Source organism: Tubulanus polymorphus, chromosome 5 (genome assembly GCF_964204645.1).
Source record: "Tubulanus polymorphus chromosome 5, tnTubPoly1.2, whole genome shotgun sequence".
Taxonomy (NCBI): Eukaryota; Metazoa; Nemertea; class Palaeonemertea; order Tubulaniformes; family Tubulanidae; genus Tubulanus; species Tubulanus polymorphus.
Window position 1 is genome coordinate 3,401,787 of NC_134029.1, and position 27,857 is coordinate 3,429,643.

General features: G+C 38.6%; 4 protein-coding genes and 5 non-coding genes across 9 annotated transcripts; 7 read left to right on the plus strand and 2 right to left on the minus strand.

Annotated features, from left to right (window-relative positions):
* The first annotated feature begins 155 nt into the window (after positions 1–155).
* Positions 156–7,829, plus strand: LOC141905027 (eukaryotic translation elongation factor 2-like). The gene is made up of 11 exons (XM_074793737.1): positions 156–275; positions 692–915; positions 1,460–1,647; positions 2,028–2,236; positions 2,507–2,752; positions 3,301–3,752; positions 4,345–4,603; positions 4,981–5,232; positions 5,449–5,658; positions 6,540–6,855; positions 7,194–7,829. The coding sequence occupies exons 1-11, from the start codon at positions 273–275 to the stop codon at positions 7,400–7,402; spliced, it is 2,568 nt and encodes an 855-aa protein (XP_074649838.1). The 5' UTR covers positions 156–272; the 3' UTR covers positions 7,403–7,829.
* LOC141906566 (small nucleolar RNA SNORA73 family) lies at positions 3,926–4,140 on the plus strand. Its single transcript, XR_012619364.1, has one exon. It is a non-coding gene; the product is annotated as a small nucleolar RNA SNORA73 family (small nucleolar RNA).
* Positions 4,703–4,923, plus strand: LOC141906569 (small nucleolar RNA SNORA73 family). Its single transcript, XR_012619367.1, has one exon. It is a non-coding gene; the product is annotated as a small nucleolar RNA SNORA73 family (small nucleolar RNA).
* LOC141906574 (small nucleolar RNA SNORD18) lies at positions 5,709–5,780 on the plus strand. Its single transcript, XR_012619372.1, has one exon. It is a non-coding gene; the product is annotated as a small nucleolar RNA SNORD18 (small nucleolar RNA).
* Positions 5,822–6,036, plus strand: LOC141906567 (small nucleolar RNA SNORA73 family). Its single transcript, XR_012619365.1, has one exon. It is a non-coding gene; the product is annotated as a small nucleolar RNA SNORA73 family (small nucleolar RNA).
* Positions 6,159–6,373, plus strand: LOC141906568 (small nucleolar RNA SNORA73 family). The gene has a single exon (XR_012619366.1). It is a non-coding gene; the product is annotated as a small nucleolar RNA SNORA73 family (small nucleolar RNA).
* A 790-nt stretch (positions 7,830–8,619) lies between the features above and the next one.
* LOC141905516 (translation elongation factor 2-like) lies at positions 8,620–19,796 on the plus strand. Its single transcript, XM_074794392.1, has 11 exons — positions 8,620–8,795; positions 10,178–10,407; positions 10,906–11,093; positions 12,292–12,500; positions 12,801–13,046; positions 13,966–14,414; positions 14,855–15,113; positions 16,672–16,923; positions 17,248–17,457; positions 17,972–18,290; positions 19,196–19,796. The coding sequence occupies exons 1-11, from the start codon at positions 8,793–8,795 to the stop codon at positions 19,387–19,389; spliced, it is 2,559 nt and encodes an 852-aa protein (XP_074650493.1). The 5' UTR covers positions 8,620–8,792; the 3' UTR covers positions 19,390–19,796.
* Positions 19,797–20,318: 522 nt separating this feature from the next.
* On the minus strand, positions 20,319–27,800 carry LOC141905387 (U3 small nucleolar RNA-associated protein 15 homolog). Its single transcript, XM_074794231.1, has 12 exons — positions 27,700–27,800; positions 26,859–27,136; positions 23,396–23,519; positions 22,966–23,020; positions 22,762–22,887; positions 22,293–22,428; positions 22,000–22,084; positions 21,754–21,921; positions 21,559–21,660; positions 21,160–21,293; positions 21,014–21,072; positions 20,319–20,632 (listed from the first exon to the last, which is right to left on the minus strand). The coding sequence occupies exons 1-12, from the start codon at positions 27,790–27,792 to the stop codon at positions 20,406–20,408; spliced, it is 1,587 nt and encodes a 528-aa protein (XP_074650332.1). The 5' UTR covers positions 27,793–27,800; the 3' UTR covers positions 20,319–20,405.
* On the minus strand, positions 24,748–26,286 carry LOC141905216 (multidrug and toxin extrusion protein 2-like). Its single transcript, XM_074794028.1, has one exon. It carries the CDS (start codon positions 26,203–26,205, stop codon positions 24,748–24,750), a length of 1,458 nt encoding a protein of 485 aa, XP_074650129.1. The 5' UTR covers positions 26,206–26,286.
* Positions 27,801–27,857: the final 57 nt, after the last annotated feature.

The window sequence follows — 27,857 nt, forward strand, 5'->3', positions numbered from 1 at the left end:
TGATTCATATTTATCTATGAGAAAAATATATCTTATTTAGTTAGATTTTAGTTATTTTTTTCCAGAGCATAATCTTGGTTTGAACTTAGTTTTAATTTTTCAGTGACGAAAAATATGACCATTGTTGAAAGTACGGGACTCGAAACCACACAGGAAAATTGTTGACGTCAATGCCCTAGATCACGTGACTATATCTTTCCTTTCCTACTCTCCGCCATCGTGGTTGTTCACGAACGAATTATTTCAGTGGCGGAATCCAACAAACAGCGATCATGGTGAGTTTCATCCATCGAAAATAAACCATTATTTTTAAACATAAACCAATTCTTCGTATTTGTATCGAAGAAGATAAACCGACAAACTTTCCAATCGTGAATTAAATAGACATTTATTTCGATGGTCTTCGGTATTGGTTTTTTACCATCACCAGTCTGTGACGTCGATATTTTCCGAACTGCGTATTAGAGAATCTAGATTTAGATAATTAAGATGGTAATTACGGATGAATATTTATTGTTACGCGGAGTGGATTGATAATATTTTTGTTTTAAATACGAAGAATCATCGAAAATTTATCTTAAATTCATTTGAGAAGTCATCAAAAGAAGTCTTGGATTTTTACTGATTTATTATTTCACAATGTTTTGTAATGACCACTTTCTAATTTAAAAATATTGTTTTGTCGTTGCAGTCGAAGAAAAACGTAAAATCCATCGATGAAATTCGTGGTCAAATGGAGCGCAAGGCCAATGTGCGAAACATGTCGGTCATTGCGCACGTTGACCACGGTAAATCAACCCTGACCGATTCGCTGGTCAGTAAAGCTGGTATTATCGCATCATCGAAGGCGGGAGATGCTCGTTTCACCGATACACGTAAAGATGAACAAGAAAGATGTATTACCATCAAATCAACGTGAGTATTAATACTGAATGAAAATCTGTAGTTATGGTTATGATCAGACGAGGTCGATACAGACCTCTGAATAATAAATATACCAAGTATCCACCATGATACGATGATGTATTAGACGAGACTCCTCAAAATTGCATCGTGAATAGGTGAACGCGTTGAACACAAATATAGTGTTCTATCAATCGTGAACGGTTAGAAATAAATATACCTTCTAGAGTCGAGTCGTAATGAATTTTAACCTAAGAAAGCCACACTGTTGCTCTGATAAGTCACCAGGTGTCGCTAGTGGTTTCTCAGTCACTACCCTTCAACGTCTTCGATATTTACTTATCATTCATTTCAACTTTCTTACAAATAAACAAGTTTCCTGTGTTAATAATCTATGCTGTACAATAAGTAAGGAAATGAATCCTCTATTTGATGACTTATTCGGATTTGGATGCGTAATTCATCTTCACTATTCGATAAACCTAGTGTGCTGCTGGTGCTACCTCATCCGGCTCTTGTGTTTAATTTTCAAGCATTTATTTTCATTATCTTCCAGTGCTATTACTATGTTCTATGAAGTAGACGACATCGTCTTAGGCGAGGTCGCTAAACTGCAGAAAACGGACGGAAATCAATTCTTGATCAATCTGATCGATTCGCCCGGTCACGTTGATTTCTCATCAGAAGTAACGGCTGCCCTGCGTGTAACTGACGGTGCCCTCGTTGTTGTAGACTGTGTGTCTGGTGAGTAAATTTCATCTGATTAAATCGGTTAAGCTGTGCTGATTTCATATTGGATAAGATGGCTGTATTCTCCGCCAGAGGTCTAAAAAAGGGAAGAAACGTCTTTCATTATCACCCTGGTTAAATAATCTACTTCCCTTCTAGGCTAACAATGCTTACTACTATAATGCAAGATTCAGCAAACTAATCTCATTTTTTAGCACCCCACACTACAAAAGCTTAAATGTGTTCAGCTGTAACACCGGCACCAATGAATGAGTGCAGTTCCTCCTCCAAAATCCCATGAACACTTAACAAACATTTTTTATTGCCTTAAGGTTCTTCTGAATCGTGTGAAAATCTGCTGAATTTGAAAGAAAGATGTATTTTGATAATTTCAGGTGTATGTGTACAGACTGAGACCGTACTGCGTCAGGCTATCGCCGAACGTATTAAGCCGGTATTGTTCATGAATAAGATGGATTTGGCGATCAGTTCGCGTCAGCTGGCGTCGGAGGAGTTGTACGAAGCGTTCCGTAACAGTATCGAAAATGTCAACGTCATCATTTCTATGTACTGCGAGGAGGGCGGTCCAATGGGTGATATCATGGTATGTTAAAGGTTTTTTTTTTTAGTGCCAGGCATCCTTTCTGATGGGCAATTAGCCTAAAAAAGAACAAGGCGGCCACTTACCTGGAAACGATCAGACAATATTGTGAAGATAAAAAAGCCATGGAAATTTTTCGGGTTTGCTAGATCACGTGACCAGTTTCCCGCCGTCTTATGTAGTTGACCGTGTTGCCAGGCAGATTTAAGTGTCTGGTCTATTCTCGTGCTAGTGTGGTCAGAATAATCTATAATCATTTAATTGTCTTAATAGGTCAACCCAATGAATGGAACGGTTGGATTCGGTTCCGGTCTGCAGGGATGGGCTTTCACATTGAGGAACTTTGCCCAGATCTACGCCGGTAGGTTCAAGATCCCGGTAGAGAAACTGATGAAACGTCTGTGGGGTGATAACTGGTATTACAGCAAGGCAAAGAAATGGAACCTGAAGAACCCGACGGCTGATGATGGAAAAAGAGTTCGTGGATTCTGTCAGTTCATTCTCGATCCAATTTACAGGGTAAGGGATTTACTATCTGCTTAAATACAGTATAACTCGCCAAACTAAGGCACGTATTGAACTGTTGTAATGAGGTGTGAGTAAAGGAATTTGAGAAAAAGATGGGTCAGATTGATGTCTGCTTAAGAAATCGTGATTGAAATGTGAAGAATTGAGAACAAATATGTCGGAAGTATTTTGAAATTTTGTAAGAATTAGTCCAGATGCTACCAGTAACTGCTTAGGTTTTTGTACCATGACATGGAAAACACTAGTGACTTACCTGTACTGTATAAAGTAAGTTCCATCAATCTGACCCCTTACGTCGTTCTATATTTTCTAATAGTTTCCTTTTAGATGGGAAAAGGAAAATTTGTTTAAGCCCAATCAGGCAATTATAGAATAGTGTTGAAATAATCAAGCGAATACATGATGACATCATTATCGACGACAGAATTTCCTTTGTTGAAAACAGCACGTCAGTCTGAATCTCTTCAAACATTAGCTGATGCTCTGCAAATCTTTGAACTTGTAAGCAGTGTCTGTATATGAGAAATCTGCATTTTCAGGTGATTGACACGATCAAAACTGAGAAGCGCGAAACAGTCTACACATTTGTTGAAGAGAAAATAGGGGTGAAGTTGATTCCAGATGATAAAGAACTCGACGATAAGAAATTGGCGAAGCGCATTATGCAGAAATGGCTTCCGGCTGGTGAAACTCTACTGGAGATGATCTGTATGCATCTTCCGTCGCCGATCACCGCTCAGAAATATCGTATGGAACTGTTGTACGAAGGACCTCACGACGACGAGGCTGCGATCGCCATTAAAGAGTGTAATGTTGACGGTCCGTTGATGATGTACGTGTCAAAGATGGTACCGACATCTGATAAAGGCCGATTCTACGCGTTCGGTCGTGTGTTCGCTGGAACGGTTGCCTCCGGACAGAAAGTTCGCATCATGGGTCCCAACTACACGGTCGGCAAGAAGGAGGATCTGTACATGAAGAGTATTCAGAGGTAATTCAATCTCATAGATTGGTCTATTTCTAAAACCCCTTTAGCCTCACGGATATCGCTATATGATGATAGTAATTTTGGTCTGTGTTTCTGAACAAAATGATCGACCAATAAATTATATCTGATTTCACACGTGGTAAACAACTTACTCGAGTTAAGATTCTTTCCAATACACGATGTTGACATCCATTTGAGTTTATTCTCGTTTGGCTCTGTCTTTGTGGCGTATGGGAGCTGAATATCTTGACGTTTATTCCCGTTCCACAGCATCGTACATTAACTTGTTCCCAGTTTGAACTGGTGCGAGCGAGAACTTGTATATTCCATAGCTTTCTCATAGTCACTTGTGGCAATTACTGAGAAGACGTAGACCATGCAAATTACATGTTTTTTACTACTGGACCCAATTCCACGGTTGTTTGTGAGTTAAGAGTTGACTCTAGTAGATATACCTGTTCATTTTCAATGGCTATACTTTCAAGTCAAATTTTCCTTCAGGACCGAGGAACTAGGTCCAGAGCTATTTGAAGCGTTTGTTGAAATCCCTGGAAGATTTCAAGTTCTAACAGATAAGTCTTATTACTAAAAACAGGACAGTGTTGATGATGGGTCGATCAGTCGAACAGATCCCAGATGTACCGTGTGGTAATATTTGTGGTCTCGTCGGTGTTGATCAATACCTGGTGAAGACCGGTACTATTTCAACATTCGAACACGCACACAACTTGAAGGTTATGAAGTTCAGTGTTAGTCCTGTCGTGCGAGTCGCCGTCGCGCCTAAAGATCCGTCTCATCTTCTGAAACTGATAGAAGGTTTGAAACGACTGGCTAAATCTGATCCTATGGTGCAGGTATGTTGATCTTACCCATGAATAGTTTAAATGAAATGTTACTGAATAAATTCAAATTGTTTCTGATAGCGCTTATCAGAAGTTGACAGCCCTGTAACATTGATGTTGACATCCATTCGAGCTTATTCTCGTTTGGCTCTGTCTTTGTGGCGTATGGGAGCTGAATACCTTGACGTTTATTCCCGTTCCACAGCATCGTACATTAACTTGTTCCCGGTTTATATCTGAACTGATGCGAGCGAGAACTTGTATATTCCATAGCTTTCTCATAGTCACTTGTGGCAATAACTGAGAAGACGTAGACCATGCAAGTTACATTGCCAAAGATTTCATGATATGTATTCGAAAAACGACTTATGGCAAATTTATTTCGGTAGGTTACTTTGGATGATGCCACATCCCAGAACATCGTCGCTGGTGCTGGTGAATTGCATCTTGAAATTTGTCTGAAGGATTTGGAAGAAGATCACGCGTGTGTTCCCATTTCGAAGTCCGATCCGGTTGTCTCATACAGAGAAACAGTCACCGAAGAGTCGCCAGTGTGTTTGTCGAAATCGCCTAATAAACACAACCGTCTCTACCTGAAGTGTAAACCTATGGTAGAGGAATTATCACAAGATATTGATCGGGTATGTTGTGAGGCAGATACTGTTCTTCTATTCGAAAGTCGGAACATTCTCAAGAGCTCAACTTCTCTGAAAATTATCATCGAAATACTTCCTTAATCGCAATTATATCTTATTCATTATCATTACTAATTTTAGTGAAAATAACTGCGATTTGAGATCTGGTAACTAACTTGTTATTTTAGCTCGAATTTATGAGCAGTAAACTTTCTTTTGCAGGGAGACATCAATCCGAGACAGGACCCTAAAACTCGCGGTCGTAAATTGGCCGATGATTACGAGTGGGACGTGAGTGAAGCGCGTAAGATCTGGTGTTTCGGACCCGACAGTAATGGTCCCAACGTCGTCGTTGACGCCACTAAGGGTGTGCAATTCTTGAATGAAATCAAGGACAGTGTTGTTGCTGGCTTCCAGTGGGCTTCAAAAGAGGTGAGTACATAAAGTCTGACCAGTTGAATATTTCTACCTTGTAGAATGGTGCTATATGATGACAATAATTTTGGTCTGTGTTTCTGAACAAAATGATCGACCGTAAAATTATATCTGATTTCACGCGTAAACAACTTACTCGAGTAAAGATTCTTTCCAATACATGATGTTGACATCCATTTGAGTTTATTCTCATTTGGCTCTGTCTTTGTGGCGTATGGGAGCTGAATATCTTGACGTTTATTCCCGTTCCACAGCATCGTACATTAACTTGTTCCCAGTCTGAACTGGTGCGAGCGAGAACTTGTATATTCCATAGCTTTCTCATAGTCACTTGTGGCAATTACTGAGAAGACGTAGACCATGCAAGTTACATTATATATTCTTAATATTCTATTGTGTCTCGGCTTGAATCAATTGATGAAATTTCTGATTCTTAGTTCGATCCTGTTAGCAATTCGTAAATGAATGTTAGACAGCCTTCTGTTGTTGTTATAACGTTGATGTTGACATCCATTCGAGTTTATTCTCGTTTGGCTCTGTCTTTGTGGCGTATGGGAGCTGAATATCTTGACGTTTATTCCCGTTCCACAGCATCGTATATTAACTTGTTCCCAGTTTGAACTGGTGCGAGCGAGAACTTGTATATTCCATAGCTTTCTCATAGTCACTTGTGGCAATTATTGAGAAAACGTAGACCATGCAAGTTACATCATTGATACATTCCTACTACAACAAAGTTGTCAGGGCTGACTAAAGTGAAATTATCAATTTTTCGCATTCCCTTGACTCGGATGGATTGTCTGTGTTTTTAGGCGAGGTTGCTGTGACATAGATCTTGCATGTTGCGAAGAATTTAGAGTGATTTTATTTGTTTTTAGGGTGTGTTGTGCGAAGAGAATTTGCGCGGCGTACGTTTCGATATAAAAGACGTCACTCTTCACGCCGATGCTATTCACAGAGGTGGTGGTCAGATTATTCCGACGACGAGACGAGTATGTTACGCGTGTCAACTGAGCGGTGTTCCGAGACTGATGGAACCGATCTACCTGGTAGAGATCCAGTGTCCACAGGCAGCGGCTGGTGGTATTTACCCGGTTATCAACGCCCGACGAGGTATTGCTCTCGGTAATCTCGAAGTTCCGGGTACAACAATGGTGATCGCCAAGTGTTACCTGCCTGTAAATGAATCTTTCGGTAAGTTCAGTTTGAATGGACTGGAATTGGTCAGATCAGCTCCAAGTTCACGACGATGTCAAAACTCAACTTGTGGTTAAATGTTATTGGATACTTCATGTTTTCAAAAATTAAATTCGTATTAGAGATCGGTCTATAGCCAAACTAAGAGCTTGTGTCATCAGACTTACGATTTTAGTCACACATTTGAACTTAAATCTTATATGAACCAGTCCCTAGTCTAAAAAATTTGCACCTGGCGAAAATTTTCGGTCCTGAGTTTTGCCTTAAATACTTCCTCCTTACTAATCATAACTTGGCACTACGTTATATGAAGAAATTTTCATCTACGTTTGCAGGTTTCACAAGTAAATTGAGACAAGAAACAGGTGGCCAGGCTTTCCCGCAATGCGTGTTTGATCATTGGGACGTGTTACCAGGTGACCCGTACGACGAGTCCTCCAATCTGAAGGAGAGCCACCCAGCCATCGTAGTCAAAACAACTCGACATCGTAAAGGACTCACCGAAGGAATACCCCCTCTCGATAAATTCCAGGATAAATTATAATAAGTGCTAACAACTACCAGAGATAAACATGAACTCTTTATTTATTTTTTGACGATGTTCTTTCATTACCACTTAAAAAAATTAATTTCGGCGCTTCTAGAGTATGTGTATGTTAAAAATCGGTTGATTTGCTGTTAAACGACCTGTGCTGTGTACGGCCCTATCGTATCGACAAAATTAAAAAAAAGTATTCTGTGTCACATCGCTCTCTGTACAAGTAGGGTTTACGATTATGGAAAATAAAACTTGTACTGAATTAATCATGTGAGTAATGTTTAATAGCTTGAACCTAGTATCTTCTCAGTGATGCTCAGAGGGAGGTTGTTTGGACATTTTGTTTGTTTTTGTAAATATACAGATTTAGAATTGGCACTTGTACATATCTTGTACTGGTGATGGTATGGTGAAAATACATTAATGTAACTAAGATTCATTTCTTCTTTATTTCATCCTTGTCCTACTGCATTCTGGATTCCACTGCATTCCATTCACTTTCGCCTAAGTTTTGAAGTTGGTGTACGCTCAGGAGAGGCCCAGTGAAATTTGCCTACTTTCTGTGTGTCTGCGATTATCCCATCATTCTGCGTTGGAAACTATGAGTTACAGGGGGTGTCTCGGAAATCCAAGTCCTCGGGAACAAGCGTGAGGATTGACCGGTGTATGCGCGCGAACATATCACGTTCTCGTAGGGGAGACCGGTACCAGTCTACAAAGTGATTTCTCCGCGCTACCGAGTCGTAGACAAAATGGCGGCTTTTTCAAGCAATGTAATAATTGCCCTGCAGCTGTCAGTCGGTCCCCACAGACACCTACGCTTCTCTGCAAGGTCTTTGACAACCGGCAGGATTGTATCGTCCACAACTCAAGTCGAGCGGTATGAAACCTACGCTATTTACACATACCAGCAAGACAGAGTGTTACTGTCCAAATACTCCGACGACCTTTTTTTTTACCGAGTGCGCCGCTTGCGGATTCGGAATGCACCAGAAATGATGCGTGTCCGCCGCGTGGAAGACAAATGTGGCGCGGTATATGTGAAAACTAGGCTTGTAAACCAGACATATACGCCGCTATTAAGACTAAGAGACACTAAGCTTATACAGCACATGTTTGGCCGCGCATTGCGTAGGCTAACGTTAGGGCCTGTCAAAGCCACGGCTCATGTTTCGTAGGCTTATGTTCACGGCTCACGGATAAATACCATGGGGAAACAGCACTTATTGACACGAAAAGTCCTCATGCGGGGTGCTTTAATACAATGGATGGAGCAACGCTTCAAAAGGCCGTGGTCATGTTACTTGTGGAGGTTAATCCAGGGGTTAGTCTCTGGGGGAACAAAGTTTCAAACAAACAGTAGTAACTTGGTAGTCGGAATCGAAAACGAAGAAACATGGTGAGTTTGTAGCGTTCTTATTAATCGAATACTTCACCCAGCCCTGGCGTATCCACCTGAGCCAGTTGCTCAAAAGTTGGTTAGAGTTAACCAGTGGATAGTTGATATGGTGACAATTGAAATTACATTGTTACCGTACTGTACTATGGTATTTAACGGCCGGTTATCTTTAAACAACTTTTGAGCAACTGTGGCCCCAGTGATCTCCGTCGCCCTACGATCCTTGAAGTGTGGTACATCAGACACTAAGGTTCTTGGTGAATCGAACACTAATTCTTCATATTTGAATCTCAGGGGCTTACGTAATCAGAGTTGTAGGAATTAAACAAAAAAGTCTGACCGGTGTTTGTAAAGACAATGGATTATTAACAGATTCAAGGCGCAAGGGCCGATCCAGGGGAGTACCATACCAGGGGGACTCGTGTCTATTTTCCTTGACTGACATCGTTTTTTTGGGTATATTCTTAAAACTTTTGAGCTCATTTAACTCAAATTAGTCTTAGCCTAAAGACCAGTGAAACTGTGCAGTCCAGATAAATCGTCGTTTTTATATCCATTTTACACTGTTTTGAAGGATTGCAAAAAATCTTTCCTTTCTCTTGAATTGGAGAAAAGCGGAAATTTTACACTGTTTTGAAGGATTGCAAAAAATCTTTCCTTTCTCTTGAATTGGAGAAAAGCGGAACAAATTTTCCATGCCTGATTGAAAGGGGGTCGTATTGGAAGTTTGGGGGTGAACTGTTGCTAAGATCATCCAATATCCAAGGTACTATACATAGGCCTATAAAAAGAAAAGGGTGGAAACTCGTATACACTTCGATTTGAATTCACTACTCCTAAAATATCCAAAGGATTTCCGTGAAATCTGTTTTAAAATGTTCAAAACATCCTATATTTTCTAATTATACGAGCCCCTGTGGCCTGATTAGGGCCTTTTCAAATCATCACAAAATCATGGAACAAATTTTTTGAACTTTGGATTTTTTGAGGTGCCCTCATGAAATTTTTTAGGATAGAAATCATTGCTTTTCATTTTGTAAAGAAATTATTCCCTCATGATAGCTATTGATCAAATAGCCTTGGAGAACACCAAAATTTCAAAATTTTCTGGGGGGGGGCGCTCACCACGCTGGGGTGCCCTGTGATAACTTGTGCCTTTCACGCTTATGTGCCCTTCAGTACCTGGTCCATATTAGGCCTATGAATGATACTACAACAAATTGGAATGATAATATTAATTTGAAAATAAATTTGAAGGAACATCGAAAAAGTAATTAAAAATTGACTGATTATTTGGCAATTTTGTCTAATGACACTTCATTCAGAGGGGGTTAAAGAAAATGAAAATATTTTTGCTTCATAGATTTGTTTTGTCGTTGCAGTCAAAGAAAAACGTAAAATCCATCGATGAAATCCGCGGTCAAATGGAACGCAAGGCCAATGTGCGAAACGTGTCGGTTATTGCGCACATCCACCACGGAAAATCAACCCTGACCAATTCGCTCATCAGTAAAGCTGGTATTGAGCTTATTTCTTCATCGGAGGCCGGAGATGCTCGTTTCACTCTTCAACACAAGGATGAACAAGAAAGATCTTTTACCATCAAATCAGTGTGAATATTACACCATTTCTGTAATACTGGCTATTCCCCTTTTCTATAACTCGATGCAAGTGTTAGGCCACTTAGAACTAAGGACTAAGGGCATGAATACAATTCTTTCCGTGGGTTTTCAACGGTGGTTCCAGGGATCCATGAAAGTGCCCTTCGGGATGTGAGTAGTCTCAAAAATTGGCCCCTGCATCTCACCAACATGACTGAATGTTGAGCTGAGAATTTGGGAAATTGAAAGTTTTATAAAACAAATCTTTGTAAAATTCAGCAGTATGACATTTCGGTTTAATTCAAAATCAATTTTTCTTTGAAATCAATTTTCAGATAAAGTTCTTGGGACTCATTGTCAATATAAGAATTTATTTACACTCCAACCATTCCATGGTATATGGAGAATAAATCAGTGTTTAGTTGTCTATTTAGTGTAGTGCTGATGGCACCTCGTTGGGTAGAGGCGCGGAACTGTATAATTTTCAAGTGCTTCTTGTCATTTTCTAGTCCTAATACCATGTTCTACGAAGTAGACGACATCGTCTTATCCGAGGTTGCTAAACTGCAGAAAACGGACGGAAATCAATTCTTGATCAATCTGATCGATTCGCCCGGTCACGTTGATTTCTCATCAGAAGTAACGGCTGCCCTGCGTGTAACTGACGGTGCCCTCGTTGTTGTAGACTGTGTGTCTGGTGAGTAAATTTCATCTGATTTGTTGGTTAATAATTACATAACAAGAATTTCATCAGACACGCACAGTGACTCCGGCGATTTAACAGGTAAGATGGCTGTGTTCTCCACCAAGACTCAGTTCCATAGATCTGAGTTAAGATTTGACTTTACAATGAACTTACTTTACCTGATAGCTTACTCTAACTCATGACTGTGGAACTGGATCCTGAGGTCTTAAAAAGGGGTGGACACACCTGTCACTTTACGACCAACCTCTGTTCAATAATCTGCTACTCTGTTGATATAGTACAAAATCAATGCCTGCAAGTGAAATGCAGCAAACTTACTGTAATCACGTTTTGTAGAACCCTCAAACCACTTACAGAGGCTTTCATGAGCAGTTCAACATTGATCCAATGAATGAGTATGAGTGTTGTCCACCCAAAATCCCTGCTTATGGTGAACACTCGAAATACATTTTTGGTTTACCTTAGTTAGCGATTGTGGAGTTGGTATTTAGCCAATTATGTAAAATTGCGGTTTTTAACCCACTTGGGACTTAAGTCCCAGCGTTCACTTTTCGTCCATCAGTTGTTGGTCCGTTGCAAATTCTGGTTATTGTGGAAAGATTTGAAGATGCTTCAATGGATTGTCTTGATCTATGATTTTATACATGTATCTACCTTAAGCACATCTTCAGCCCAAAAATTGGCCTGATCAGATTCAAGATGGCTGCCTCACGGCTATTTATGTTCGTCGAAATCAGCACTTTTTATACATTTTTGAAGTTTTCGAGGGATTTTTTGAAAACGCTTCAATCAATTATCTTGATCTTTCACGCATTAGCATGAGAAAAAATTGTAGAAAAACATATCAGACAGATCTTTCGATCAGTCAATAAAACCCCACTCAAACACTGGTTTTTATTCAAAATACGATTTTTTCCCTGTCTACCTACCTTACTAGATTTTAGACATGAACCCTAAACGAAGGTATGTATTTTACATTATTTGACTACAATATAATTTTTTGAAAAAGATTAGATATAAGATAAGAGAACTTAATTGGACTCTAAAATCAAAAAGATTTCTCATAGGCAATGCTCTTGGCAAAACAAGCTCCAGTTTTCAAGGTAAACCACCCTGCCCATGGGTTGATCCCCAGATTAAAAATCAGCTAAATTTGTATGATAAAGTGTACGGTTTTTGATAATTTCAGGTGTATGTGTACAGACTGAGACTGTACTGCGTCAGGCTATTGCCGAACGTATTAAGCCTGTACTGTTCATGAATAAGATGGATGAGGCGTTAGACTTGTTCCCGCCACCAACCGAGGATTTGTACCAAGTGTTACATAACAGTATCAAAAATGTCAATGACATTATTGCTATGTGCTGTGAGGAAGATGGCCCGATGGGTGATATCATGGTAGGTTTTCATCAGGTTATTTAGTGCCAGACATCCTCTCTAATGGGCAGTATGGCCTAATGACGACCCTCGGTGTCACCAGCTATCCCACAACATTGCATGCATAGGACAATTCAATATTTCAAGCTACCCTTGTAAAAAATTGGGAAAATCACATCTCTGAAATGAGAAAGTCTGATCATTTGAGCGTTAGTATCTTAGACGAGATCAGGAATTTACCTAATGCACCACCATGACTGGATCCTGGATCCTCACTTGCTCCAGAATAAAAATATATGCATTGAATTTTCTCACTATAAGGTCAACCCAATGAACGGAACAGTTGGATTCGGTTCTGCTCTGCAGGGGTGGGCTTTCACCTTGAGGAACTTCGCCCAGATGTACTCGGTTAAATTCAAAATTCCGGTAGAAATTATGATGAAATATCTGTGGGGTGATAACTGGTATTACTACAAGTCAAAGAAATGGAACGTGAAGAAACCGACGGCTGATGATGGACCAGGAATGAGAGGATTCTGTGAGTTCATTCTCAATGCGATTAACAAGGTAATGTATATATATATATATATAAAATTAAAAAATATATATATATATATATATATATATATATATATATATATATATATATATATATATATATATATATATATATATATATATATATATATATATATATATATATATATATATATATATATATATATATATATATATATATATATATATATATATATATATATATATATTTTTACTGTCAGCTTAACAGTAAACTTTGCCAAACTTGAAAGACTTAATCTAAGACATTTGATGAGAAAAGTGTTGAATACTATGAAAATGTGAATTCATCAACCTGACCTGTGACTTTCAAATTTTTTTAATGGTTTCTTAGGCTAAGACAAAATATCCCCTGCATTTGTTATTTGTGTAGGTAGGAAAATTATTTTTGGAATTTTCGATTATGAAAAAGCCAATAAAGTAAAATGACTCAACGGTAATTTCTTTAATTCTGACAGGCGACTGTATCCACACGTATATTTTTTTTGGCCTTATTTGATTGAAAATTTGATTAGTAAAATTGTTTTTGTTCCAAATTTGGCGAGGCTTACTGTTCATAAAAAGCTAGTGAAGTATATGATGACATTGTTGATGTATTAGACGTAAACAGTTACTGTGAGTATTCATTACAACTGGAAGTCGTCATTATGTAGTAGTGTGTGGCATTGTTTATGAAAACAATGGCTATTGAATAAAAGAGTTCAGTTCCCATCCATACAAATCAACTGTGTTTTGTTCGTCATCTCCCAATTCTGAGGACATCGTCAACAGACATCGACAGCTGAATTTCTCTTATTGAAAACAGCACGTCAGTCTGAAACTATTGAAAATTATCTGACATTTTATGCTCTGTGCATTTTATGATGGTAACCAGTGTATCTTAAGAAAAAAATTTCGCTTCTATTTTTAGCTGTTTGACACGGTCAAAAATGAGCAACGTGAAACGGTCTACAAATTAATTGAGAAATTAGGGGTGACATTGATTCCAGATGATAAAGAACTCGACGATAATAAATTGGCGAAGCGCATTATGCAGAAATGGCTTCCTGCTGGTGAAACTCTACTGGAGATGATCTGTATGCATCTTCCATCGCCGATCACCGCTCAGAAATATCGTATGGAACTGTTGTACGAAGGACCTCACGACGACGAGGCTGCGATCGCCATTAAAGAGTGTAATGTTGACGGTCCGTTGATGATGTACGTGTCAAAGATGGTACCGGCATTTGATAAAGGTCGATTCTACGCGTTCGGTCGTGTGTTCTCTGGAACGGTTGCCTCCGGACAGAAAGTTCGCATCATGGGTCCCAACTACACGGTCGGCATAAAGGATGATCTGTACTGTAAGAGTATTCAGAGGTAATTCATCTCGTACAGGGTCGCCACTGACCTGGAAAACTCAGAGAATCAGAAAAATCCAGACAGGGAAAACCCAGGGAATTGGACATAACTTATTTTTCTTTATCAGAAAGAATTCAATGAAAAATGAAATGTTACATTTTAAACCTATAAATTTCTCTTGATTCACTCAGCAAATTTTATGCAGTATCACATGAAAAACTCTCGTGATTTGTAAATGGGTTGAAAGTGGCCACACAGTTATAGGCAAACTTGATGGGATCAACTGAAATTAAGTGATTCATATATTTACTTGTTTCGGTTTATAACTGAACTGGTGTATATTCCATATTGGTTACAAGTTACAGATTTTGAGCTGCGATTTTTGCCGCGGCATTGGTTGAAATCCCACATTATTTTGTTCTAACAAATTTATTTTATTAGTGTTACAATTAAAACAGGACAGTGTTGATGATGGGTCAACTGGTTGAACCGATTGATGACGTACCGTGTGGTAATATTTGTGGCCTCGTCGGTGTTGATCAATACCTTGTCAAGACCGGTACTATTTCAACGTTCGAACACGCGTACAAATTGAAGGTTATGAAGTTCAGTGTTAGTCCTGTCGTGCGAGTCGCCGTCGAGCCTAAAAATCCGTCTCATCTTCAGCAGCTGATTGAAGGTTTGAAACAACTGGCTAAATCTGATCTTTTAGTGCAGGTATGACGCATATGGGCGGCCATATCCCACTAAAATTCAGCGTTTTGTCTATTTGTCAGTACTTTGATGAAAGGACATATAGTATACCTCCAAAATGTCGAAGTGTAACGTCAAATTGCGTAATGTCGGCTAATTGACACTAGGAGGGCGATACTGTTGGGATATTATATTCGAGGTATTTTTTCAGCATCGCAATATTTTCAAGGTCAGAGGTAGTAGGACTGCGTGTTAATAGGCTGGTTGAAGGTTTTTTCTATTAGAGACCATGGTCATTATATTCAATTACAGACTGATTGGATTTAGATAGAACCAGTCTAACTGCGTGTTCCCGATAGACTGGTTGCCTATCAAATTCGGTGCCACCTAGCGGCATCTGCAGTCAGTTTGAAAAGACCGATAACCAGTCCCTGATACCGATGTACTGAAACACGCATGCGCTACCCCAATAGAAAGTAAATACTGCGGAAAAACAGGCATGCACAATGGTCAGAATTGATTGATTGATTTATTTTCACAGAATACGATTTATATGCAATGAATTTCTTTTGCAAAATATTACTACTCGTCCAGAGACTGCTGTACAGAATTAATTAATTAATCTAATTGTGCATTTCAGTTCTTCTATTCAAAATACAGACCGAACCCTATAATCACATCCGATTCATCCCTGTTAGTTCCCGAGTTCTTTTTTAATCAGTCATTACGAGGATCAAATGAGGAACTTGATGAATTAGATTCCTTGTTAGTTTTCTAATAACAGCAGAAGTGAGTGAAAATTCGTTAAAAATGACAGTATTTCTATTACCTCAAAAATTGTACTGGTACATTTAAAATATTCCTGAGGGAAGTAGCTTTTGCAAAGAAAATGAAGAATAATGTAAGACTACTGTATTCTATTTTTTTTTTTTTTCGTTAAAACTTAGAAAATATCGCAAAGCAGGAAAAATATGACAAATATATCATCTGTACAGTTGTCAATTAGCCGACATTATACGATTTGACATATTATACTTAGACATTTTGGCAGTAAACCCAGTCCTGGCTGTGTGGCTGTCTCCACAGTGATCTACATTGCTCTAGGATCCCGTGTACCACCTGTGGACTGTGGTACGCCAGACACTAAGGTTCTTGGTGAATTTGGCGGTAGACTATGACATTTCATTGAAGTACAGACAAGCAGATGAAACACTGATTTTTGGCGGGAATTGGCCGCCCATTGAATCTTTTCGAGGCATACCGGTATGAGTAATTACATCAATGTTGATATCCATTTTTAGTTTACTCTCATTTGGCTCTGTCTTTTTTTTTGCGTAAGGGAGGCGAATATTATGGTGTTATTTCCCGTTCCACGGCATCGTACATTAACTTGTTCCCAGTTTGAACTGGTGCGAGCGAGAACTTGTATATTCCATAGCTTTCTCATAGTCACTTGGTGGCAATTATTGAGAAGACGTAGACCATGCAAGTTACATAATGATATCATTTATTTATGTTCCGAGATATTTGAAATTCATTGTTTAAATTACAATAACGATTTACGGCAAATTCAATCCGACAGGTTACTACAGATTCTAACACATCTGAGAAGGTCGTCGCTGGTGCTAGTGAATTGCATCTTGAAATTTGTCTGAAGGTTTTGGAAGAAGATCTCGCGTGTATTCCGATTAAGAAGTCCGATCCGTTTGTCTCGTACAGAGAAACAGTTACCGAAGAGTCACGCGTGTGTTTGTCAAAGTCGTCTAACAAACATAACCGTCTTTTCTTCCAATGTAAACCTATGCCAAAGGAATTGTCAATAGATATTGATCGGGTAAGCAGTCAGTGTTCTCTATATGCCAGGATTTGAGAGAACTTATTCGTTCTTAGACATTCGGGCTGCCGAAGTAGCAAAGCTTCAGGTGCGATGTGCTATTTTCATATTAAATCACTTCATTAAGGGTGTTGCCTCTCTAAAACCCCTTCTGGCCATTAGTGAGTAATAGGTCAGTAACGCGAGTACACTAGTCTCGAAAGCAGGGCTGCGGTCGGTTCTATAGTTGTAAGTTGACACAAGTATCAACTCACGGCTATGGAACTGACCCCCTGATCTGTTGTTTTGTCATTGAATTACTGACATCAATGTCTGTTTTTGCAGGAAAACATCAATCCGAGACAGGACCCTAAAACTCGTGGTCGTAAATTGGCTGATGATTACAAGTGGGACATGGGCGAAGCGCGTAAGATCTGGTGTTTCGGACCCGACGGTAATGGTCCCAACGTCGTCGTTGACGCCACTAAGGGTGTGCAATTCTTGAATGAAATCAAGGACAGTGTTGTTGCTGGCTTCCAGTGGGCTTCAAAAGAGGTGCGTACATAAAGTCTGACCAGTTGAATATTTCTACCTTGTAGATGAGTGCTATATGATGAAAATAATTTTGTGTTTCTGAACAAAATGATCGACCATAGAATTATATCTGATTTCACACATGGTAAACGTCCTGCAGAGGTTAAGATTCTTTCCAATACATGATGTTGACATCCATTTGAGTTTATTCTCATTTGGCTCTGTCTTTGTGGCATATGGGAGCTGAATATCTTGATGTTTATTCCTGTTCCACAGCATCATACATTGACTTGTTCCTGGATTATATCTGAATTGGTGCAATTGGGCAATTACCGAGAAGACGTAGACCATGAAAGTGACAGTACATAATAAAAGTTGTCTGGCCCACCAAAAGCGAAATTGTCTTCAAAATTTCCTTGACTCGGACCCTTTGTCCTTGAATGTGACTGTTTAGGCGAAGTTACTGTAATATAGATCAAACATCTGAAGATGAAAGATCTGAAAAGGGATTTATAATACACTTGTTTGTTTTCAGGGCGTGTTGTGCGAAGAGAATATGCGCGGCGTACGTTTCGATATAAAAGACGTCACTCTTCACGCCGATGCTATTCACAGAGGTGGTGGTCAGATTATTCAGACGGCGAGACGAGTATGTTACGCGTGTCAACTGACCGGTGTTCCGAGACTGATGGAACCGATCTACCTGGTAGAGATCCAGTGTCCACTGGCAGCGGCTGGTGGTATTTACCCAGTTATCGACGCCCGACGAGGTACCAGTATTGCTCACAGTAACCTCGATGCTCCGGGTTCAACGAAGATCACCAAGTGGTACTTGCCCGTAAATGAATCTTTCGGTAAGTTCACTTATAATCTTCGGGTCCCACTTTTATAGACTGGTAATGACGAGTTCACCTCCGGATTGAAGTTCACAGCAACATCAAAACTCAACATATAGCTCCGCGGTGACGGAAGGTCGGCGGAGCTGATGGGTTTGGGGATGAGCCGTCGTCGTCCATCCGTCTGTTCGTCAACTTTTACTTTAAATCGCTACTAGTCCTAAAGTTCTTATTGGATCATTTCCAAAATGAGTATGGGGTAAGACCTACAACAATATTGAGCCATTTTTTGGTTTGACCCCCAGGGGTGCCCTACGGGCTGGGGCCCATATTTCTATGAATCGCTACTAGTCCTACAGTCAGATCGATATAAAACTTGGTACCAATGATCTGTGGCTAGATCTCTTCTCAATTTTCGCTTGATGTTCTATCTGGGTGAAAGACTAAAATGATATAGACCCCTTGTTTTGGGATTTCGATGGCTTGGGCTGCTCTATTGGGAAAACCTATATTTCTATGATTTGTTACTAATCCTTCTTGGTGTACCTTTAGAAATGGGGCAATTAGATAAATGAAGAATGAATGATGAAGTAAACATAACATAGCAGAGCTATGTTAGCCGACAGGCCGCTTGTTGGATTAATGCTATTGGACTTGGTTACTTGATGTTTTCAATGGGAACATCTTAAGCTTAAATCCATATTCAAGACCCGTCTAAGACCATAATGCTCTATAGCCAAATTAAGCACTAATGACCAGTCTTTAAAGAAAAGCAGTCCCTTGTCTTCAAAATTTGCCCTTGGGTGGGGATATGCCCTTGGGTGAGACTCTTCAGCCCAGATTTTTGCCTTAAATGCTTTCTGTTATAAATCATCATTTCTTGGCACTATGGTTTACGAAGCAATTTTTGTCTATGTTTTCAGGTTTGACAGCGCAATTGAGGGCACGAACGGGTGGCAAGGCTTTCTCACAATGTGTGTTAGATCACTGGGATGTGTTACCAGGTGACCCCTTCGAGTTCAGCAGTCACGCAGCCAATATAGTCAAAATAACTCGATCACGTAAAGGACTCAGCGAAGGAATACCCCCTCTCGATAAATTTGAGGATAAATTATAATTGATACTAACAACAACCAGAGATAAACATGAACTCTTTATTTATTTTTTGACTATGTTCTTTCATTCACACTTAAGAAATTCAGCGCTTCTTGAGTATGTATATGTTGAAAATCGGTTGATTTGCTGTTAAACGACCTGTGCTGTGTACGGCCCTATCGTTTCGACAAAATTTAAAAAAAAGTATTCTGCGTCACATCGCTCTCTGTACAAGTAGGTTTTACGAATATCGAAAATAAAACTTGTACTGAATTCATCATGCGAGTAATGTTTAATAGCTTGAACCTAGTATCTTCTCAGTGATGCTCAGAGGGAGGTTGTTTGGACATTTTTGTTTGTTTTGATAAATATCCAGATTTAGAATTGGCACTTGTACATAAATTGTACTGGTGATGATATGGTTAAAATAAATTCATGTAACTAAGATTTATTTCTTCTTTATTTGATCCTGGCTTTTACTACTGCATTCTCGACTCCACTTCATTTGTTCTGTTAAGTGTATGTTGTCCAAATTAGTTCATTTTCAAAGAACTTTGAACAGGACTCCAATCCATATATTACCATAGCACCACCAAATACGCAATACTTTCATACTTCTACTCGGATATCAGTATTGTTTTCATAAATGATTGATTCATTTAAGAGTTCATTCAGATTTAATGAAATGTAGAAGGAAATCGTGGACAACCAACTATCTACGTATCTGGAATTTTTGCCACACTGGGGATCTTAAAATTCAATCGGCCATTTTGTGATTCTATCTTGTAAGGAATATGGTTCTGAGCGAAATCATGAGTTCCGGATTTCCTGCTGTGCGAAATTCTGACTCTTAAACCAGGGAATTTGAATTTGATTTAAGTCTGGAAACAACAGCAGATACCACCTAGACGATGCCAAGAAATCATGATCATAAAATAAAACACTTCATGTTATAAAATATTTATTATTCTTGGCAGTGAATAATCTGTACATAGATTTCTCAAATTATATACATAAGTTACATTATAGCCTACAATGTCACAAACGAAGGCTATCAGCATTTTCTGATGGTGCGATAGGGTCGATATTCATTGTTGACATTCCTTCAGATAATTGGCTTGTCGATGCAGCAAATAAAATATCCATTGTTCCCAATGTTTGCATCATCTGTTTCATGAACAATGTTTCCTGCGAGATGGTTCTTTGGAGACTTAGAAATAGGTCATCGATGATGGTAGAATGGCCAATTTGAGACGAATACATATCTGTAAAACGGAAATTTCATTATTCAACTGTATTCCTACTGCAGTGGTTGGTTCTCTAACATCTAAACACTTGATTTGGCAACTATAGGTCAAGTCGTACTGCCACCATCGACATGAAGACGTATCTTGTGATCCTTCTTATTCACTGTTCAATATTTGCACTCTGGCAATTGGAATAGCCCAGTTTCTGATTGGCTGGCAATGTGAACAACTTGCTTCATTCGCAATGGTCATTGGTCAATTTTGAGCACTTGCTGACATTAACCCATAAAATTAATTGATTTAAAGGATATTGATAAATCATTTTCCAAAACCCCTACGAGTGACAAGAAAAGCCGATATTGGTCTGAAATAAACCAGAACCTAAAACATGACCATTACCTGTAAGAAGAAGACTTATATCGATAAGTGTTGACATATACTTCGGATTACTGATATTCCTGAAAAATAGAATATAAATCTTAAAATGTCAATAAACTTCCTCTTGACTGTATTGACTATATTCAACAATTACCAGGGAATCTTACTTTTGTGCAAATCGCAAAATTGGTTCAAGAGATTTCTCATCTCGTCCGGCTAATGCTGCTTTAATACCTCTGCGTCGAATCAATTCCTGTAGAACGCTAATTGTTACCTCTGGATATCTCCTTCGCACATAAATCTATAAAGAGTACAATGAATGGGTAATGAATGCAGCCTCTCTAAAATCCTGGGCTGGGTTTCATAGATGTGGAAGAAAAGTAGTCCCTGGGAATATTTTGAAATTCGTCAGTTATAACCATGGTTTCTCATTGTTACTATGGGGGTTGTTACCCAGATTGAGGATTTACCCCTGGGGAAGACTTTGATACTCAGTCTATGAAACCGGGCCCTGTATATGAACAACTATACAAGTGTCTTATTTCCATATTTCAACATGTACTAACATGAAATGCTGCATCCAGGGCTTTAGTGTATTCAAACTTGCGGAAATATTCATCATATTTTGCTAACTGATTTTTCTGTTGCTTCGGTACAAATTCTTCATTCTGGAAACAATTTTTAGACCACAACGTTCAACGGAATACCGGAAAAACATCAATTCAAAACTTTGTTTCTTTCCTCAAAAGAATTTTCCGTACCGTTTGAACATAGTTTTTTCCACTAAGATCGTATCTATATGGACGCGCTTTTTTCTTTTCTTTCAGGTTTTTCTTGATCAGTTTTGCATCTCTATCTTCTGGTTCTTTCCTATGTTGTATCGATAGAAGGCCGTCTGCCAATCCTACTGCCAATAAACTGTCATCAGGCTGTTTTAAAAAAGCAAAAATAACTTAACAGAAATGTATCACACTTATGAGCACAAAATTTAGGGCTAGGTTACGTACCGAAATGCCGACACTCAGAATTGATCCCGGATAATCCAAAGTATGCACAACTTGATAGGTAGATATATCATAAATTTTAACATGTCTGAAAGTGACAAATATTCGATCTTCACATATACACGGTACATTGAAATAAACAACATCCGAATAAAGAAAGGAAGGTTTCTATAGATCTCTTCTGATTCTGGAATTCTCTTCTAGCTTTAGATATTCCGGAAAAGCATATCTTCAAGCCTGAGAAAAAGCCGGTTGAGCATTTAATTCAGAATTGCCTCAGTTTAAAGTGATATTACCTATCTAGAGAACCAGACAGAAGTCGTTTACAATCACTACTGAAACAGAGACTAGTTACAGTTTTGTGGTGATTACTGACACTAGCGAGTAGTTTACCACCGGACAACGCACTCCAAACTTTAATGAAATTACCACCTGAAAATAGATAACAATAATAATCTTCAGTTATCGTTTACAATCGCTTCATTAACAGCTGAAAATGTATTCTAATATTATTCTGGGGCCAGTTTAAGTCGGGTTCCAGTTCCACAAGTTAATAAGTTACAGGTATTTCAACTAACTATTAGAGTCAAGAGATAAAGTTTATCTTACTAACAATTGTTGAACAGGGTCATGTAATTTAACCAGGAGGGGGGGGGGGTTACCTAACTCAATCGACAATGAACTGAGTTGAAGCTAAGCTGATAAATACAAAATTGGCTCCTGTTTAACTTGTATGCATGTATCTAATGAGCATGATGTACTGACCAGCAGAGATGAAAGTTCCACCACTGGGAAACATAAGAACACTTTCTACAGGGTATCCATGATCTACTGTTAATACACTAGAATCCATCCTTGTGTCAAATAATTTCACCAGGTGATCATATCCACCTAGAAATAGTATAAGAAAAGCAGACAAAATTAAACATTGCAGAAATGCTGGAAATGACGACCATTTCAATATTCTACCTGTTATTGCTATATCTCTACTCGCCTGACTTGCGCAACCACATCTTATGTGATCCTGAAATACAAACAAATATAGTTAAGTCAATGGGGATCAGTGATTTGTGTTAGAGATAATTCGAATTTAATTCATAATTTGTTGCAATAGTAGTAACAGTATGATTTATGGTTAGGGATCATTCATTTATTACGCACGCATGAAATTTGACTTTTTCAATCCCCCCCTGTACGCAAAATCGGCCATTCTTTCATATACATAAAGTATTACAGTACGCAATTGCACTTACCCCTCCCCCCTCCCCTAATGAGTATGTAATAAATTAATGATCCCTTAAGCGATAAATCAACATGAGAGCATTGAAATTAAAAGAGAAGTCAAAGACTTTTATCGTTAATTTTCAGATTTTTTGATAATAAAACAGATTTAGAATACCTTGTGTTCGGAGTATGATATGACCTCCTGTTCTGTCGGTAAATCCCAAATCCTCACAGTTTTATCATCGGATCCAGAAATAATGTGTAAATTGTCAGACATAAACTTCGTCAAGTGAACTGGGCTAAAATGATAAGAGAAAGTTTTTAAAGGCTTGTGGATAAAATGCATGTAACAGGAAAATACACTCGCTCTACACCCCTAAATATATTACACCCCATCGGAATTACTGCCAATGAGATGCTCATAACACAACAAAAACAAACCAACAGCCAGCTACAGTTACATTTTGTCCAAGAAGTGTGAATATTTCATTGGTTAAATGAAACAACCATATCTTTGTTTTTATAAAAGACGTATTCCAGGTATTAGCGAAATCTTTGGGACTTATATTAAAATATCTAAAACATAATGGTAATCCTGTGCAAGGACAATTGATCCTTATCGTACACAGAAAGTCATAAAATGAACCATCCTAACAGAAATGTGCACACACAAATTTCAACCAAGTTTTTAGATTTATTCTAATCATATGTAATAAATTATCAAATCAAAACTCTAAATCATTTAATGAATAAATCTTTTGATATTCAAGTGTCATCCTGGCTGACAAATCCAACCAGGCTGTTGTATTATGGAGGTAGTAAATGTAGGATTTAACTATTGAAACGTATTTCCATCTCAACACATATACTGATAATAATCGGTTTGGGGCACGGAGTTAACCTAATGGCTGAGTGGTGAGCCTCCTATCAGCAACTGTTGCAGTTGGGATTGAATATGCAATGAACATGTAGTGGTGTAAAAGGCACATGTAATTCATCGACTCTATTCACTAAATACATTCTGTATGAAAAATTGCAGACATTAGTTAGAAGTCATTTAGGCCTTCATTAATTACTCGGAGTACGAATTTTTCAAGAAAATAATGGGAGGGTGAAGGGACATTTTTTATTTGTGTTAGGCGTTATGAAATGGATGGAAACAGGAAAAAAGATAAAAATGAAATTATTTTCTATTATTTTAGTATTTTCCGCATTAAACTTTGGAGGAAGTACTGCAGAAAAAAATTAACAAATTGTGATGAATTCTGTTCAAGTGAGGGGAGAAATGAAAAAAAAAAGTAACTGTTTTTGTAAATCACAAGATCGAAAATTAAGATGTAAAACAAATTTTTGCAGAATTCCGGGAGGCGGATCCATACTCAAGTAATTAAGAATAAAAGCCTGATGTACAAAATACCTACCATATCGACCACCTACAGAAATTCACCTCACAAAATAATTGAACAATTACAAATTTTGATTTTGATAATTAATGATTTAATTAATGATTTATTTCTAATGTATTCGTTATTGTGATAATAAATCCTCATGTACAGTGATACTGGGTGTACGGTTAAACGTACTATAACCCAACTCTCCATTTCCAGTTCCACCGTGAATAAGCTTTCGATCGTCTTTAGTTCGCTCGTGCGCTAGTTTAGATTGTTCATCCCAATCTAGAACAAATATGGCGTACGGAATGAATATCAATGAATTCAAAATGCAAGAACACTGGTATCCTAATACCACACTCATAGCACCTAACGGTGTAAAATACATTAAAATTAAACCTAACGATGTTCCTATTACTAAAGACACGAAACACGTTATTGAAATGAAAGCTATTTTAGCGCATCCTCGAATGGCAGCATTGAATATAATATCTACAGCAAATAGCGGCAAAGTACCTCCGATGTACAGTAAAGTAAATTTCAGTTCGGCTTCGACCGATTTATCATTAGAAAATCCACGAGCTAAAACGGTATGGATCGCACAAATCAATGCACCGAAAACTACGGCGATCGTCATCGAAACGCCTTGATAAAAGAACAGAGCTCGTTTGGCTGACTGACCGTCCCTGGATGATAACAGGAAACCAACTCTCATACAACACGCTTCCGCTATACCCCAAAATACGTTGCAGGTGAACAAAATGACTTGCAATGAGACGCTTAATACTACAAGTTCAACAGCTCCAAATGTTCCAATCAAGAACGTACCGACTGTCAGGGCTACTGTGATGGACATAACTGTTAATGTTGACCCGAGAGCCATACTAGCGACCTGCCATAGATTCGTAAACATGTCCATATTAATTCTGTATATAGCCATAGTGTCTTTATTAACCAGAGAAGATCCGACAGCCATGGTAACAGTACCGAGGAAAAAAAACAAGAGCAAAGCGACGGTCACCCCGAGACTGGGCATATGCAGAACGATAACGATGACGTAACAGACAATGGCTGTGACAATGTTGTTGAATATCGCTACGATAACAACCGGTAAAACAATATCCTGAGACATTAAAAAACGTGTCAAAATATCATTACCAAACACGAAAATATTATCGGGTGATAGCAACATCAGCATCCTTCCAGCATCCTCGGCTACGGTCGCATTCTGTCCGAAAAGTATGAATATTTTGTCAGCGGTGAAATTAAGCGGCATCATCGCTAAACCGGTACAAAACAGTATCAACGATCCTCTCTGTAACAACAAGCGTAAATAACGATAGTTTTTGGCGCCGAAAGCTTGCGAGAATAATCCTTCTATACCCATCGCCATACCCATACCAAACGAGTACACGACTCCGAAGAACGTAGTTATCAGCGAATAGGCGGCTTGCGAAATTAAATTGGATTGTCCGACCATTATAGTACACGTTAAAAGAGGCAAATCTGTTAAAACAGGAACGATCACAATCGGCCACGACGTAACAAGGAAATAACGTAATTCCTCACTTAACCAATCCGGGATCGCCTTCATTATATCGTTATTTGTCTTCCGTCTTGCTGCAAATCAGTTCTTTTTCGTTAAGACCTTACAGTTCGTACGTCAGTTCTATTCCATTCGGTCGTCCTGTTTGCTGAAATCAAACCTGTATGACGTATGGTGTTCGAGGATCAAACGGAATTTACATATTTTATGCAGATATAAGATATATATGCGCACATGTAGTAGATAATACGCATAGTAAATAATGATAACATATGGAGATAGAATGTTGTTGGTGCAAAATGCTGTTTTAATATTGTACCCATGTTTATCAAACTACGTTTATAAATCTAATTGAGTGAAATATAATCTAGTATTTAAGCTGGTGTCAGAAACCACACGTGGTAAGGGCAAGGCGCGATATGACATATGGTTGAAAACAACTGGCAATCGCTCTCCCAATTTTTGATTAAATCATCATAGCAAGAAGTGTTTCGTATTAACTCCACAGGTAAAGGAGACGACTGGACAGAAGAAGAAAGAATTTAGGTTCAGTTTCACGAAACAGTTCAACCCAAATTTGTGTTTCTATCATTTAACTAGTCTTTATGAATTTTTGGGTGGATTCATCATGAACGTGATCTCGTAAAATTCCCGTCTTGGACGTTTAATCTATAAACCCGGTAGTATATAATTATACCTACGCTGTGTGACCTCTAAAAGCCCTGAGCAAAGACTTCGTCGACACATCGAATAACTTAATATTCGGGTCATCACCGCCGGCAACCAACAATCGACCGTCATTTCGAAACGTTCCGCAATAAGCGACCTCACGGAATTTCGAGATCGTCTTATCGATGGTACTCGATCCTCCGTTGTAAATTTGAACTCTTCCCGAACTGGTTATTGCGTAATCGTACGGTTTTACCGGACAGAAATCGATATACGACACGGCTCCGTATTCTTTCTTCGTTACTGGAAACTGGAAGAAAGAAAAGCGGTTATAAAAATGTTAGTTTCTTTTCGTTGTTCGGATCACGTTTTTTCCACGACTAACCAACTGTTGGATAGTTCAATTGATCTCACAAGGAGACAATCTTTGAACGGTGGGGGGGGGGGGGTCCAGTCCCTTGCTTTTCCACTAAGGTAGCCATTTTCGTCAAGATAAAGATAGTTAAAACCTGCAAATTTGACACTTATCCAAATGGAATTTACATCATTAATGTGGGATATATTTCTTCAAAAATATATCATTATTAACGCTAAGAAGGGTGGGAACCCTGAAACCCTATTCAGAAACTTCTTCGAAACCTAACTGTTATAAAAAAATTTTTCTAGGTTAATTTTGATGAAACAGAGCTTACTAGAATAAATGCCAAAATTATTGACAAAATATTGACTTCCTGGGAATCCTGATATTAAATAAATTTAATTGAGTTTGAATTGAAATTTCTACAGTTTGCGGCCGTTTTCTCTGATTCAAATCGATCGAATGTCGGCATCAATCTTAACACTCTATAAACAATGCTCACAATGTCTACCTACCTCGAAATTTTTCCAATATAACGTATCTCTGGTGATCTTTTCGCCAACACGTGGAAAACCTTTCACCACGGTTTTCTTGTATGTGACCGCCATTTTGTTTGGTCACATGATCGGCATTCAGCACTGATGACGTAGCATGACGTCAGAAGTAAACAATA

Bases quoted from the DNA above. Each gene is read 5' to 3' on its own strand.
- LOC141905216 (XM_074794028.1), bottom strand. From the start codon at position 26,205: ATGAAGGCGATCCCGGATTGGTTAAGTGAGGAATTACGTTATTTCCTT.
- LOC141905027 (XM_074793737.1), top strand. The intron at 2,237-2,506 runs GTATGTTAAAGG...TTGTCTTAATAG, and splicing joins GTCCAATGGGTGATATCATG to GTCAACCCAATGAATGGAAC. The intron at 5,233-5,448 runs GTATGTTGTGAG...TTTCTTTTGCAG, and splicing joins TATCACAAGATATTGATCGG to GGAGACATCAATCCGAGACA.
- LOC141905516 (XM_074794392.1), top strand. The intron at 12,501-12,800 runs GTAGGTTTTCAT...TCTCACTATAAG, and splicing joins GCCCGATGGGTGATATCATG to GTCAACCCAATGAACGGAAC. The intron at 18,291-19,195 runs GTAAGTTCACTT...CTATGTTTTCAG, and splicing joins GCCCGTAAATGAATCTTTCG to GTTTGACAGCGCAATTGAGG.
- LOC141905387 (XM_074794231.1), bottom strand. From the start codon at position 27,792: ATGGCGGTCACATACAAGAAAACCGTGGTGAAAGGTTTTCCACGTGTT. The intron at 27,137-27,699 runs GTAGGTAGACAT...TCTTTCTTCCAG, and splicing joins TATATTGGAAAAATTTCGAG to TTTCCAGTAACGAAGAAAGA. The intron at 22,888-22,965 runs GTAGAATATTGA...TACTATTTCTAG, and splicing joins TAGAGATATAGCAATAACAG to GTGGATATGATCACCTGGTG.